Source organism: Anomaloglossus baeobatrachus, chromosome 3 (assembly GCF_048569485.1).
Source record: "Anomaloglossus baeobatrachus isolate aAnoBae1 chromosome 3, aAnoBae1.hap1, whole genome shotgun sequence".
NCBI classification, from domain to species: domain Eukaryota; kingdom Metazoa; phylum Chordata; class Amphibia; order Anura; family Aromobatidae; genus Anomaloglossus; species Anomaloglossus baeobatrachus.
In genome coordinates, this window is record NC_134355.1 from 387,788,993 (window position 1) to 387,804,913 (window position 15,921).

The 15,921-nt window shown below is 40.1% G+C and overlaps 1 protein-coding gene across 4 annotated transcripts in view; it reads right to left on the bottom strand.

Moving 5' to 3' along the window:
* The window catches only part of KCNQ5 (potassium voltage-gated channel subfamily Q member 5), an 894,563-nt gene that overhangs the window by 229,029 nt on the left and 649,613 nt on the right, over positions 1-15,921 (bottom strand). For all 4 annotated transcript variants that reach the window (XM_075340207.1, XM_075340208.1, XM_075340210.1 and 1 more), the window contains exon 6: positions 193-303. In XM_075340207.1, coding sequence (XP_075196322.1) covers positions 193-303 — 111 coding nt within the window. The remainder of the gene's footprint in view (positions 1-192; positions 304-15,921) is intronic.

Below are 15,921 nucleotides of genomic sequence, written 5' to 3' on the forward strand. Positions count from 1 at the left end.
ACTGTATTATCAATAAGATGCATTGACAAACCTATTCAGTAGCCCCTGATGCTTCCAAAGATTGCCTTCCAAGACTGCATGCAGGGCTTGCTCATTTCTAATGCAGGCTAAGAGCAAACAAAATCTTTATACCAGATATGATTATCTGAACTGCATATCATTTTTTATCTAAGTTCTGTGCGTAATACTCACAGCAGGTAGTGCAAAGAAGGAAATACCAAGAAGAGCAAAGCCAGCTGAAAGAAGCCTTCCAAGCCATGTATGAGGAGTTTTGTCACCATAGCCGATGGTTGTCAGTGTTATCTGTAATACACACACACGTAATGCATTAAGAAAATATGAAGCACACAATGATTATATAGCACCAGATGTGCTGAAAGTCATTTACAAAGCTGTGATCAGCAGATGTAGCTGTAATGTCGATTTTTGGGTCTTTTTACATCCATAGTGTGATCTAATTTATTTTGAATGTGGATTTTGCATTGCAATAATGTGCATACAGTTGTGAGGTGATCAAATAAAGAAAAATGAAATATTCCAAATGCAACAAAAATTCTGACATAATTGGTGCAAAATAAAATCAGTTTCTTGACTTGTACCATATTCATGGGTTTTAAACAGTTTCTGAGCCTTGTCGATATTGCCTTGCTGATATAGTGGAGGTGACCATAAATGGGTCAACATTTTGGCCCACATTTCTGGCAGATATAAAAGGTGGGTTTACACGCTACGATATCGCTAAAGCGATCTGGTTGGGGTCACGGAATTTGTGACGCACATCTGGCCGCTTTAGCGATGTCGTTGTGTGTGACACCTATGAGCGATTTTGAATCATCGCAAAAACGTTCAAAATCGCTCATCGGTGACATGCTCCCCTATTCCTAATTATCGTTGCTGCTGCAGTAATGATGTTGTTTGTTGTTCCTGCGGCAGGACACATCGCTATGTGTGACGCCGCTGGAACGACAAACATCTCCTTACCTGCGTCCACGGGAAAAGGAGGAAGGAAGGAGGTGGGCAGCATGTTCCGGCTGCTCATCTCCTCCCCTACTATTCTATTGGGCAGCGGTTCAGTGACGCTGCTGTGACGTCGCTGTGACGCTGAACGAACCGCCCCCTTAGAAAGGAGGCGGTTCACCGGTCACAGCGACGTCGCTGCACAGGTATGTGTGTGTGACGCTGCTGTAGCGATAATGTTCGCTACGGCAGCGATCACCACATATCGTGCCACCGATGGGGGCGGGTGCTATCGCACGCAACATCGCTAGCAGATGCTAGCGATGTTGCAGCGTGTAAAGCACCCCTTAGTCAACAAATAGGTGGTGTAAACTTAGAACAGACAATCTAAAGATTCAACAAAAATATCAGACAAGATGAATGAATAATAAACCTAGAACATTGGACTATATTGGTAAATATGCCTAATATACTTCAAGAAAGAAAAAGAATATACCCACAGAGGGATCACCAAAAAACAATTGTAAAAATAGAAAATCTTTATTACAAATAGGAAGACATATGGAACTCCATACTGGGAGTGAACACACAATGAACAATTAAAAACATTTAAAACATACACAGATCCCCTAAGCCAAAGCACATATGGGATAAATACTAGATAGATAAATATTGTACCACACCCTTAACAACCAACAATCTTATGGCTTGCTATATCATATACATAATGATGTTAGTCATGAAAAAATGATATACCTTATATCAGCAACACAATAATCAAGGTTGACAGCACTTATAGGCACAAAAAAAAACAAAAAAAAACTTCATAGACATGTGAAGGAATTGTATAGCATCTATAATACAAAGGCAATTCCTATGGATCTTTCAGACCATAGGGACATATAGACAGGAACCCTGAATAAGGCTTGGCTGTATTCGATAAGATGTGTAAGCGAGGTTCAGCATACCACTCCTGCACCGAAAATGATAGTAATATACTTATTTTTAGAAAAAATTGGGACATAACTGAATGTTTCCTAGATACATTCTAAATAAAATGGATAACATTATTTCATATAACACAATACTGGTGCAATAAGAACAAACTTTCTACCCACATGTTTTTTATCCTTTTTTTGTTTTATTGAGTTTGTACATCAGAAGCCCGCAGTAACTGGGTGGAGGCAACCTAGGATGTACATACAGCTCTCGCAAAAATTAAGAGACCACTTCCAAATTTTCAGTTTTTCTGATTTTTCTCTTTATAGGTATATTTTTGAGTAAAATGTAAATTGTTCTTTCTTTCTATAAACTACTGGCAACATGTCTCTGAATTTCCAAGCAATACATTTTGTATTTATTTTCTGATAATGAGAAATAGTCAAAATCACAAAGAAATGCATTGCTTTCAGACCTCAAATAATGCAAAGAAAACAAGTTCATAATCATTTAGTAGCAACAATACTAATGTTTAACTCGGGAAGAGTTCAGAAATCATTATTTTGTGGAATAATCATAATCACAACTTTCATGCGTCTTGGTACGCTTTCCACCCGTCTTTCACACTGCTTTTGGGTGACCTTATACCACTCCTGGCGCAAAAATGTAAGCAGCTCTTTGTTTGATGGCTTGTGACTATCCAATTTCCACTTGACTACATTCCAGAGGTTTTCAATGAAGTTCAGGTCTGGAGATTGGGCTGACCATGACAGGGTTTTGATGTGGTGGTCCTTCATCTACATATTGATTGACCTAGCTGTGTGGCATGGCGCATTGTCCTGCTGGAAAAAAACAGTCCTCAGAGTTGGGGAACATTGCCTGAGCAGAAGGAAGCAATTGTTGTTCCAGGCTAACCTTGTATGCGGCTTGATTCATACGTCCTTCGCAAACATGTTTGTTGAATTTTCTTTGCCTAATTTTCAGCTTTACCCAACACCTGGTCGTCTAATGGTTAGACAGAGACCTGGAGAGGCGTACAAGCCACAGTGTTTTGCACAGACTGTGAAATTCGGTGAAGGATTGATGATCTGGGGATGCTTCAGCATGGCTGGAATTGGGCAGGTTAATCTTTGCAAAGGACATATGAATCAAGCTGCATACAAGGTTATCCTGGAAAAACAGTTGCTTCCTTCTGCTCAGGCAATATTCCCCAACTCTGAGGACTGTTTTTCCAGCAGGACAATGTTCCATGCCACACAGTTTTTTTTCAGAAAATAAATACAAATTTTTTTGCTTGGAAATTCGGAGACATGTTGTCAGTAGTTTATAGAATAAAAGAACAATTTACATTTTATTCAAAAATATAACTATAAAGATAAAAATCAGCAAAATTGAAAATTTAGAAGTGGTCTCTAAATTTTTGCCAGAGCTGTACACGTCCTAAGTCGTGAAGGGGTTAAAATTGTCTAACAATCCTGTGACTTTCCTACCTGTACGACTTTTTATTCATAATATAAACAAAATATATAAGGCCATAACAAATATTAAGGCTAAGGATTCATATACAGTTAGGTCCAGAAATATTTGGACAGTGACACAAGTTTTGTTATTTTAGCTGTTTACAAAAACATGTTCAGAAATACAATTATATATATAATATGGTCTGAAAGGGCACACTCCCAGCTGCAATATGAGAGTTTTCACATCCAAATCGGAGAAAGGGTTTAGGAATCATAGCTCTGTAATGCATAGCCTCCTCTTTTTCAAGGGACCAAAAGTAATTGGACAAGGGACTCTAAGGGCTGCAATTAACTCTTAAGGCGTCTCCCTCGTTAACCTGTAATCAATGAAGTAGTTAAAAGGTCTGGGGTTGATTACAGGTGTGTGGTTTTGCATTTGGAAGCTGTTGCTGTGACCAGACAACATGCGGTCTAAGGAACTCTCAATTGAGGTGAAGCAGAACATCTTGAGGCTGAAAAAAAAGAAAAAATCCATCAGAGAGATAGCAGACATGCTTGGAGTAACAAAATCAACAGTCGGGTACATTCTGAGAAAAAAGGAATTGACTGGTGAGCTTGGGAACTCAAAAAGGCCTGGGCGTCCACGGATGACAACAGTGGTGGATGATCACCGCATACTTTCTTTGGTGAAGAAGAACCCGTTCACAACATCAACTGAAGTCCAGAACACTCTCAGTGAAGTAGGTGTATCTGTCTCTAAGTCAACAGTAAAGAGAAGACTCCATGAAAGTAAATACAAAGGGTTCACATCTAGATGCAAACCATTCATCAATTCCAAAAATAGACAGGCCAGAGTTAAATTTGCTGAAAAACACCTCATGAAGCCAGCTCAGTTCTGGAAAAGTATTCTATGGACAGATGAGACCAAGATCAACCTGTACCAGAATGATGGGAAGAAAAAAGTTTGGAGAAGAAAGGGAACGGCACATGATCCAAGGCACACCACATCCTCTGTAAAACATGGTGGAGGCAACGTGATGGCATGGGCATGCATGGCTTTCAATGGCACTGGGTCACTTGTGTTTATTGATGACATAACAGCAGACAAGAGTAGCCAGATGAATTCTGAAGTGTACCGGGATATACTTTCAGCCCAGATTCAGCCAAATGCCGCAAAGTTGATCGGACGGCGCTTCATAGTACAGATGGACAATGACCCCAAGCATACAGCCAAAGCTACCCAGGAGTTCATGAGTGCAAAAAAGTGGAACATTCTGCAATGGCCAAGTCAATCACCAGATCTTAACCCAATTGAGCATGCATTTCACTTGCTCAAATCCAGACTTAAGACGGAAAGACCCACAAACAAGCAAGACCTGAAGGCTGCGGCTGTAAAGGCCTGGCAAAGCATTAAGAAGGAGGAAACCCAGCGTTTGGTGATGTCCATGGGTTCCAGACTTAAGGCAGTGATTGCCTCCAAAGGATTCGCAACAAAATATTGAAAATAAAAAAAATTTTTTTGGGTTTGGTTTATTTGTCCAATTACTTTTGACCTCCTAAAATGTGGAGTGTTTGTAAAGAAATGTGTACAATTCCTACAATTTCTATCAGATATTCTTGTTCAAACCTTCAAATTAAACGTTACAATCTGCACTTGAATTCTGTTGTAGAGGTTTCATTTCAAATCCAATGTGGTGGCATGCAGAGCCCAACTCGCGAAAATTGTGTCACTGTCCAAATATTTCTGGACCTAACTGTAGTTATGATATTGATAATGTACAAACAAACTTCCAAGTAGATTATAGAACTGGAGGACATGAAGTGTCAGTACCAGAGAAAAAGGAAATTAAATTGCAAGAAATCTGAAAATGTTTATTAATACATAGAAAATATACATCAAAAATACGCATCTCCTAGAAATAGCTGCTGCTACAGTGAAACATGCATTGGGGCATCCCCCCTCCTTCTCTTCTACTTGTAGGTAATACTGACCTCATCTTATGCTGCTTAGTAAGGTTTATGATACCTGTGTATATATACTGAATACTTTTACTTGATTACTTGCATCTTGGTCAGTTCATTACCTTTACAGTGGTCTTAATCACTCCGCCCCCTCTTGAGTTAATGGAATAGACCAAAATCATTTGTATACAGTAATTTCTGACCATATTTTCATGTCCTGGGTCTATCCTTTAGAGGTAGCATTGAGTAGGTATGTTGACACTTTTTTTATACAGTTATGGTGGAGAGGTGGATGTATATTCTCATAACATAACCAACACCATGGTCATATGCTGTACCCCCAAAATCTTGACCGTCTTCTTGCTATAATATGTTTACATCATTTATACTGTATATTTTTTATGTATATTTTCTATGTATTAATACAATTTTCAGATTTTTTGCGATTTTATTTCCTTTTTTTTCTGGTACTGACACTTCATGTCCCCCAGTTCTATAATATATTATAGACTTTTTTTTCATGTTGTTGCGATTTCAATGTTGAGGCGTGTATGTAGTAGTATTTGCCACTGCAGATTTTCCCGTCAGAACATACCTTTATGAAACTAAGTTAGGCCATGTTCCCAAATGTGGAAACAATGCCTTTTTCCTATATGTTTTCCACAGGGGTTCGCTTCAGAATTGGATTGGTATCCTACTGTTTATTGCATGTTTGTTTCATTTTATATAATTTTCCTTTTTTGATGTTCTTGTTAGTGCACAAAAACTGCAATTATCACTTAAAAATTGCAAGTGTGATTTTACATGCTGTTTTTTTCCAAGCTCCAAATAAAGGTCTATGGTGAAAATATGCAAGAAAAAATGCGCAGTTCTGAGGCATCTTTATATGCACAGAAGGTATGTGTTTTCATACACTCACTTTAATTATGAAATGCCGTGGATTTTCTGCACAAAAATGCAAGGAAAAAAAATATTTCCTAAAGAAATATGCCTGAGAACCATGAGACAAAATGGCATGGTTTTCCAGAAAGCTACCATGGGGTGATATGGTTTTGGTAGCGCTACTTGTACAAGTGAAGCAGATGGATTTAATGTCCCTCACCTGTACAAAATCTATCTGCCCTACACCATGCTGCTGTGTACGGCTAAAAAGCCAATTAACTATGCTAATATATACAAGCACGTCAATTCCAATTAGCAGTAGCACGTCTTCGAACCTTCCATGGCTTATTTTGGCAAAATAATCAGCATGACTGTAAAGCCCATTAAGAAAAACATGTTTACATTTAGCAGCAATTCCTATTAGTAAGTAGGAAAGAACTACAATGGGGTTGGGTCGAAGGCTGAACACAGCTGTACTTGCCAGAAATTGATCTTCAATAATGAGCGTTCACTCAGCTGTCTTAAGATATACTAAGGTGTACAATTGTGAAGACGGCAATTTGATCTGATTGCTTCATATGGTAAGCCACTTGGTACTTGTTTATTCCTTTCACAGTATTTTTTTGGGGCTGTCTGGTATTTTCTAAGAATAGCTACTTGATTACAAACATTTTTTTGTGCATTCGCTCTGACAGTAAGATAATAGACACTGCCATTCAGATAGTTCAGCCATTTTTAAGTTGCACTGTACTTAGGTTAGTTTAACTAATAATTATTTAGTGTCACACTCAGCACTTGGCCTTTTGCGGTTACACATGACCTGGTGAAGTTTTCAAACTGACTGCTAATGGCGGCATAAGCAATTTTACCTCTAGCAACAATCTATTTGAAATCTGTACCAATTTGCGGTAAAATACACGTCAGCGCAGTCAGGATCGGACCGGGGCACTGGGGGATACCCCGGTAGGCCCTGGGTCTTCATTGGGCCCCTGTGTCTTATTTAGTGTGTTGCAGGTGCACAGGGCCACGGAGTCATCTGTTTCTCAGGACCAGTGTTATGTGCGGGCAGACTGGGAAGCTGATCCAGGGCCCCCATGCTCTCCACAAGGCCCCCCAGTCTTTCAATCAAACTGCAGCGATAGTACAAGTTCAGTAGTATTGCAGCAGTTTCCGGGGTTGAAGAATGACCTTTGGTGACATCACAGTCATGTGACTTGCCAAAGGTCTTGCACTGCGCGATCCAGGCCTGTACATATGTGGTGCACAGGTCCTGGAGACAGCGCCTCCATTCAAATGTAGTGCACGTCACTCAGACGTGTGTACATTTAAACAGTGCGGCCGGTGAAGGGACTGAGGCAGAGGAGAGCTCCTCTCAGCCCTGCACCGACATGCAGCGCCCATCATCATACTGCCGCCGGGGCCGCGGATGCAGATATGAATAGGATGCGCAGGGCTGCAGAGAAGAGGTAAGCGCTCCATTAGGAGCCGAAGATGACATAAAATAATTTGAGATCAGGGGGCCATGGTCAGGGAGGAGCGGTATTACTTTACAAGTGACATTATGGGCGGTGGGGGACTTTATGTGGTAATAAGGAACAAATAGGGACATAGTGGGGCAGTGGAGGACTTAATAGGGCACATTATGGAAAATTGGGACATTATGGGGCATTATGAAGTATATTTGGACATTATAGGTTAGTGGAGGATATTATAGAGTAAATTGGTACATTGTGGGCCAATGAGGGACATTGTGGAGCAAACTGGGACAGTAAGAGAAAATGGGGGATATTATGAAACAAACTGGTACATTATGGCGCAGTGGGGGACATTATAGAATAAATAGAGCCATTATGGGATAACAAGGGCCATTATGGGGAAATGGGGGACAATATGAGGCAATGAGGGACATTATGGAGCAAATTGATTAGGGTCATTATGAGGCAATTAGGAAGGGGATTGTGAAAGGCAGCATAGTATAATGAGGAAATAAGGAGTGACTTTATGGGGGAGATATTATAGAAAGGGCAAGTTTTGAGGGGGCATTATGGAAAGGGGCACTTTATGGGGCTATTTTAGAGAGAAGCAGCATGTGGGGGGATATTTTGCGCAGGAAGCAATTAACAGCCCCTTCTGATTCCTCTTGTTTCCCCAGACATTATTAAATAAAGGGGGGCAGGAGGGGAGACATTTTTAAATAAATGGGGCCAGGATGAGGGACTTTATAAAACAAATGGGGCCAGAATGAGGGACATACATTATTGGTTTATGGTGGCATGTGGGCACATAATTACTGTATGGTCAAATTAGGAGGCATTATTACTGATTAAATATAGGTTAATTTTGAGGAACTGTCTTAAATAGGGGAAACAAAAGTCTGACGTAGTGTAGAAATTGGGGAAAAAGTGTGGAATGTGCTCTTTGTGATCAACTATAGGTGACTGTGTGTTATTTTCTGCAGAGGCGCATTATGGCAGGAGGAAGTGATAGTGGTCAGTGCTGGATGAAGAGGAAAAGCAATGAATAACTTCAGCTAGGGACATCACTGGTAAGTCAGTGTATTACATGTACACTCGCTATGCACAGAGCTCCTGTGTATAATGTCACTGGTGATAATATTAGTGTTATTGGTATTGTGTTTTTTGTTCATAATTATTATTGTAGTATTGTTCGTCACTGTGTGGTAGTAATATGTTGTCTGGTCACGGTTTGGTGGTATTTGTCTCTTGTATGTGGTATTATTTGGTCATTATGTGGTCTGGTCATGGTGTTGCGGTATTTCTCACTTGTATGTGGTAATATTTGGTTACCATGTGGTATAATTATGGTGTGGCGGTATTTCTCCCTTGTATGTGATTGTATTCTATCACTATGGAGTGGAAATATGTGATCTGGTCACTGTGTGGTGGTATTTCTCCCTTGTATGTGGTTGAATTCGGTCCCCTTGTAGTGGTAATATGTGGTCTGGTCATGGTGTGGCGGTATTTCTCCCTTGTATGTGGTTGTATTGGGTCACTATGTGGTGGTAATATGTTGTCTGGTCACGGTGTGGTGGTATCTCTCCCTTGTATATGGTATTATTGGTCTTGGTATAGTGGACTGTGTTATGCTGAGCGAGCGAGGTGCTGAATTGAAGTAAAGTGCTGAATTTAAGATAAGTGCATAGTTTCAACACAATTACATAGTGGTGATAACTGTAATTGTTGAATTTCATTAGGGAATTGTGTGTCTGTTTGTGATTCTGTGAAAAGGGAAAAAAAAAAAAAAAAAAAAAAAGGTTAGTCTTGTGATTTAATTAGTAGGATTAGTCACACCTGTTTCTAGAAGCTTCCAGCAGCTTCTGATACTCATTGTACATCTATATAAACCAGCCAGTACTAGCGAGGGGGCTGAGCGAGCGAGGTGCTGAATTGAAGTAAAGTGCTGAATTTAAGATAAGTGCATAGTTTCAACACAATTACATAGTGGTGATAACTGTAATTGTTGAATTTCATTAGGGAATTGTGTGTCTGTTTGTGATTCTGTGAAAAGGGAAAAAAAAAAAAAAAAGGTTAGTCTTGTGATTTAATTAGTAGGATTAGTCACACCTGTTTCTAGAAGCTTCCAGCAGCTTCTGATACTCATTGTACATCTATATAAACCAGCCAGTACTAGCGAGGGGGCTGAGCGAGCGAGGTGCTGAATTGAAGTAAAGTGCTGAATTTAAGATAAGTGCATAGTTTCAACACAATTACATAGTGGTGATAACTGTAATTGTTGAATTTCATTAGGGAATTGTGTGTCTGTTTGTGATTCTGTGAAAAGGGAAAAAAAAAAAAAAAAAAAAAAAAGGTTAGTCTTGTGATTTAATTAGTAGGATTAGTCACACCTGTTTCTAGAAGCTTCCAGCAGCTTCTGATACTCATTGTACATCTATATAAACCAGCCAGTACTAGCGAGGGGGCTGAGCGAGCGAGGTGCTGAATTGAAGTAAAGTGCTGAATTTAAGATAAGTGCATAGTTTCAACACAATTACATAGTGGTGATAACTGTGATTGTTGAATTTCATTAGGGAATTGTGTGTCTGTTTGTGATTCTGTGAAAAGGGAAAAAAAAAAAAAAAGGTTAGTCTTGTGATTTAATTAGTAGGATTAGTCACACCTGTTTCTAGAAGCTTCCAGCAGCTTCTGATACTCATTGTACATCTATATAAACCAGCCAGTACTAGCGAGGGGGCTGAGCGAGCGAGGTGCTGAATTGAAGTAAAGTGCTGATAAGATAAGTGCATAGTTTCAACACAATTACATAGTGGTGATAACTGTAATTGTTGAATTTCATTAGGGAATTGTGTGTCTGTTTGTGATTCTGTGAAAAGGGGAAAAAAAAAAAAAAAAAAGGTTAGTCTTGTGATTTAATTAGTAGGATTAGTCACACCTGTTTCTAGAAGCTTCCAGCAGCTTCTGATACTCATTGTACATCTATATAAACCAGCCAGTACTAGCGAGGGGGCTGAGCGAGCGAGGTGCTGAATTGAAGTAAAGTGCTGAATTTAAGATAAGTGCATAGTTTCAACACAATTACATAGTGGTGATAACTGTAATTGTTGAATTTCATTAGGGAATTGTGTGTCTGTTTGTGATTCTGTGAAAAGGGAAAAAAAAAAAAAAAAGGTTAGTCTTGTGATTTAATTAGTAGGATTAGTCACACCTGTTTCTAGAAGCTTCCAGCAGCTTCTGATACTCATTGTACATCTATATAAACCAGCCAGTACTAGCGAGGGGGCTGAGCGAGCGAGGTGCTGAATTGAAGTAAAGTGCTGAATTTAAGATAAGTGCATAGTTTCAACACAATTACATAGTGGTGATAACTGTAATTGTTGAATTTCATTAGGGAATTGTGTGTCTGTTTGTGATTCTGTGAAAAGGGAAAAAAAAAAAAAAAAAAGGTTAGTCTTGTGATTTAATTAGTAGGATTAGTCACACCTGTTTCTAGAAGCTTCCAGCAGCTTCTGATACTCATTGTACATCTATATAAACCAGCCAGTACTAGCGAGGGGGCTGAGCGAGCGAGGTGCTGAATTGAAGTAAAGTGCTGATAAGATAAGTGCATAGTTTCAACACAATTACATAGTTTGACACAAGAACATAGTTTGAATTTATCCTTATACGTTTCCCATTGGGTTTCTTTCGTTTTTTTTCTCTGTTTTTCTACTTTACTGTTGATCCCCATTTGATAGGTGCTCCATGGACAATGCTACCAGGTGTGTATCTTGTCAGATGTATGCATGCCTTGAGCAGCCGTTCGAGGGTGAATATGTCTGCACTTGATGCAAGCATGTTGCGTATTTGGAAGCCAAGGTAACTGATCTAAATAAGCAGCTTGCAACACTAAGGGGCATTGCAAACCTGGAGAGGAGTTTAGAGCTCACTGAGCTTTCTCTGGCTGGGGCCAGTGATATGGAGGAGGGTGGAAGTGGGGAAGATCAGGACCCAGAGGTAGGTAGCTGGGTAACAGTTAGAAGAAGAGGTAGGGGGAAAAGTGTCAGGGAGCCTAGTCCTGACCTGGCACAACCTAGTAAATATGCCTGTTTGGCTGATATTAGGAATGAAGGGCCTGGACTAGGGTCACTACAGCAGGACGTTGCTCCTAGCAACCAGGAAAACAACTGCTGTAGGAAGGAGGGAAATAGGAGTGCAGCAAAGCCCAGACAGATGTTGGTGGTAGGGGACTCTATAATTAGGCGGACAGACAGGGTCATCTGTCGCCGAGACCGTGAATGCCGAACAGTGTGTTGTCTGCCGGGTGCTCGGGTTCGGCATATTGTGGATCGGATAGACAGATTGCTGGGTGGGGCTGGGTAAAACCCAGCGGTCATGGTGCACATTGGTACTAATGACAAAGTTAGAGGCAGGTGGAAGGTCCTTAAAAATGATTACAGGGAACTAGGAGAGAAGCTGAAGTCCAGGACCTCCAAGGTGGTGTTTTCAGAAATACTACCGGTGCCACGAGCGTCACTAGAAAGACAGCGGGAGCTTAGGGAGATAAATATGTGGCTTAGAAATTGGTGCAGGAAGGAAGGGTTCGGGTTCATGGAGAACTGGGCCGACTTCTCAGTCGGCTACAGGCTCTACGGTAGGGACGGGCTGCACCTCAATGGGGAAGGTGCAGCTGTGCTGGGGGAGAAAATGGTCAGACGGATGGAGGAGCTTTTAAACTAGGATCGGGGGGGAGGGAGGGTAGTGGAGCAAATAAGGGGATAGATAGAGCAGATAGAGACAGGGAGACGGTAGGGGTCAATGAAGGATTAGGGGGGGATGGGACATACAAGGAACGTAGGGAGGCTAGGAGTAATAAAGGTGTTAATAGGATTAAATGTCTACTGGCAAATGCAAGAAGTCTTGCAAACAAAATGAATGAATTGGAGACTCTTATGTCAACCATGGATTATGATGTGGTGGGCATTACGGAAACCTGGCTGGATGAAAGCCATGACTGGGTGACAAACATACAGGGTTATAGTACATTTAGGAAGGACAGGAAAGGCCAAAAAGGTGGTGGGGTGTGTATATTTATCAAATCTAACCTAAAACCTGTGTTGTATGATGACATTGAGGGGAACAGCAACAATGTAGAGTCAGTATGGGTAAATGTACATGGGGAGGGGAATAATGGAAAAATGCTAATTGGAGTTTGCTATAAGCCTCCTAACATACCTGAACAAATAGAGGGTGAAATGCTGGAACAAATTGAAAAGGCAGCTAATAATAATAATCAGGTTTTTATTATGGGGGATTTCAACTATCCAGACATACAGTGGGACATAGAATCTTCTGGTTCTGCTAAAAGCTGTAAGTTCTTATCTACCATTCAGGACCATTTCCTCTCTCAGATGGTAGATGAACCGACCAGGGGAGATAATTTGCTAGATCTGGTCCTGTCAAATAGACCGGATACAATTTCAAATCTACAGGTCCGGGAGCACTTGGGCACCAGCGATCATAATATGGTAAGCTTCGACATAATATTCAATAGAACATTTCAAAGGGGGAATGCTAAAACCTGGAATTTTAGGAAAGCTGATTTCAACAAATTAAGGGAAGAGCTTAAATGTGTAGATTGGGACAGAGTCATGGTAACTGGGGATACCGAACATAAATGGGGTAAGTTTAAGGATATACTACTAGAGTCCTGTAAAAAACGTATACCCTCTGGTAATAAAATGTCCAGGAATAAAAAGAAACCACTATGGATAAATAAGACTGTACAAAGTATAATAAAACAAAAACAAAGGGCGTTTAACATCTTAAAGGCTGAGAATACAGAAATAGCATTGCAGGAGTATAAAGATATCAATAGGCAATGCAAAAAAGAAATCAAACAAGCAAAACTAGCTACTGAAACAAAAATCGCCAATGACATTAAAATAAATCCCAAAATCTTTTATAAATACATTAATGCCAAAAGGAAAACAAAGGATAGTATCGGACCCTTAAAATATAATAACAAGTTAGTTATAGAGGACAAACAAAAGACTGAGATATTAAATAGGCATTTCTCATCTGTATTCACCAAGGAACTGACTGTACCAGGGATCATTCAACAAGTGAAAAATCAAAGTCCTTCACCCGATATAATTAATTTAACACAAGATGAAGTACGCCTACGTCTGAGTAAATTAAACATTGAAAAATCCCCAGGGCCAGATGGCATTCATCCACGAATATTGAGGGAATTGAGCTCCGTAATCGACAGACCGCTGTATCTCATCTTTTTAGACTCACTTGTAACAGGGTTGGTGCCTCAGGATTGGAGGATTGCTGATGTGGTACCGATATTTAAGAAAGGTAAGAGGGTAGATCCAGGCAACTACCGTCCAGTAAGCCTGACATCAGTAGTATGCAAAGTTTTTGAGGGCATTTTAAGGGATGACATGCAAAAATATATTGCAGAAAATAATATGATAACTGACAAACAGCATGGATTCATGAAAGATAAGTCGTGTCTAACCAACCTGTTGGGGTTCTATGAGGGGGTAAGTGCAAACCTGGATATTGGTAATGCAGCTGATGTGATTTATTTGGACTTTGCAAAGGCATTTGATACTGTACCACATAATAGCCTTATACTAAAGCTCCAGAAGCAAGGACTAGGGGACACAATATGCAACTGGGTAAGGAATTGGCTAAAAGATAGGAAACAAAGAGTAGTCATAAATGCTACATTCTCTAAATGGGCTATAGTCAGCAGTGGGGTGCCGCAGGGATCTGTGCTAGGACCAATTCTTTTTACTCTCTTTATTAATGACCTTGTGGATGGGATTGATAGTACAGTGTCAGTCTTTGCCGATGACACCAAACTATGTAGGATATTAAAAACTGACCTGGATAGTACAATATTACAAAAAGATCTGGATAAGATGTCAGAATGGGCAGATACTTGGCAAATGAGATTTAATGTTGATAAATGTAAAGTAATGCACCTAGGACGGAGTAATCCTATAGCTGGGTATACATTAAATGGAAGTAAACTCGGGACTACAGAACAGGAGAAGGACTTGGGTATTCTCATTACAAATAAGCTGAGCAGCAGCACTCAATGTCAAGCAGCAGCTGCTAAAGCAAACAAGATTTTAGGGTGTATAAAAAGAGAGATTAGATCCCGTGATCCCAACGTATTGTTACCCCTCTATAAATCACTTGTAAGGCCACATCTGGAATACGGGATCCAGTTTTGGGCTCCACATTTTAAAAAGGACATTCAGAAGTTAGAGTCAGTTCAAAGGCGGGCAACTAGACTATTACAAGGAATGGAAGGCCTCCCATATGATGGCAGATTGAAAAAGTTAGATATGTTTAGCTTAGAAAAAAGACGTCTCAGAGGAGATCTCATTTATATGTATAAATACATGTGTGGTCAATATAAAGGACTGGCACATAACTTATTTCTTCCGAAAACAATACTAAGGACCAGGGGGCACTCACTGCGAGTGGAAGAAAAGCGATTCCGACACCTAAATAGGAAAGGGTTCTTTACAGTTAGAGCGGTCAGACTGTGGAATGCCCTACCACAAGAGGTAGTAATGGCAGATACTATAACAGCTTTTAAAAAAGGGCTGGATGATTTCCTCAGTACACAAAACATTGTTGGTTATAAATGACTTAGTGACTAAATGTAGAACTGGTGGAGGAAGGTTGAACTGGATGGACCTAGGTCTTTTTTCAACCTAAGTAACTATGTAACTATGTAACTATGTATGAAGGTTACTTTTTCTCTCTATCTATAAGGGGGAGATTATTTCTAGTAGAGATTAAATACTTGAATGTTTAACCTCTCCCTGTCTTGTGATTATTACACTGTAGCAAATATGCACTTACAGAGGTTCTCTGTTGAAAACAAGTAATCACCTTTTCTAAGGTCACGTGCACACGCTGAGTATTTGAGCAGTATTTGTAGCCAAAACCAGGAGTGGTAAAATCAGAGGAAAAGTATAATAGAAACATGGGCACCGCTTCTGCATTTTTCACCCACTCCTGATTTTGGCTACAAATACTGATATAATATAATTACCAAATACTGAAAGTGTGAACGTGGCCTAAGGATAAGTGATAACTTATTAATCAGTGGAGGTCTGATTGCTGGGACTTGCACTGATCGGCAAAATGTGCAACTTTTATCCGCATTGGAGCTCATGTCTGACGCGACCAGTGACCATTTATTTCCTCAGTGGCTGCTGAGCAATGTACTT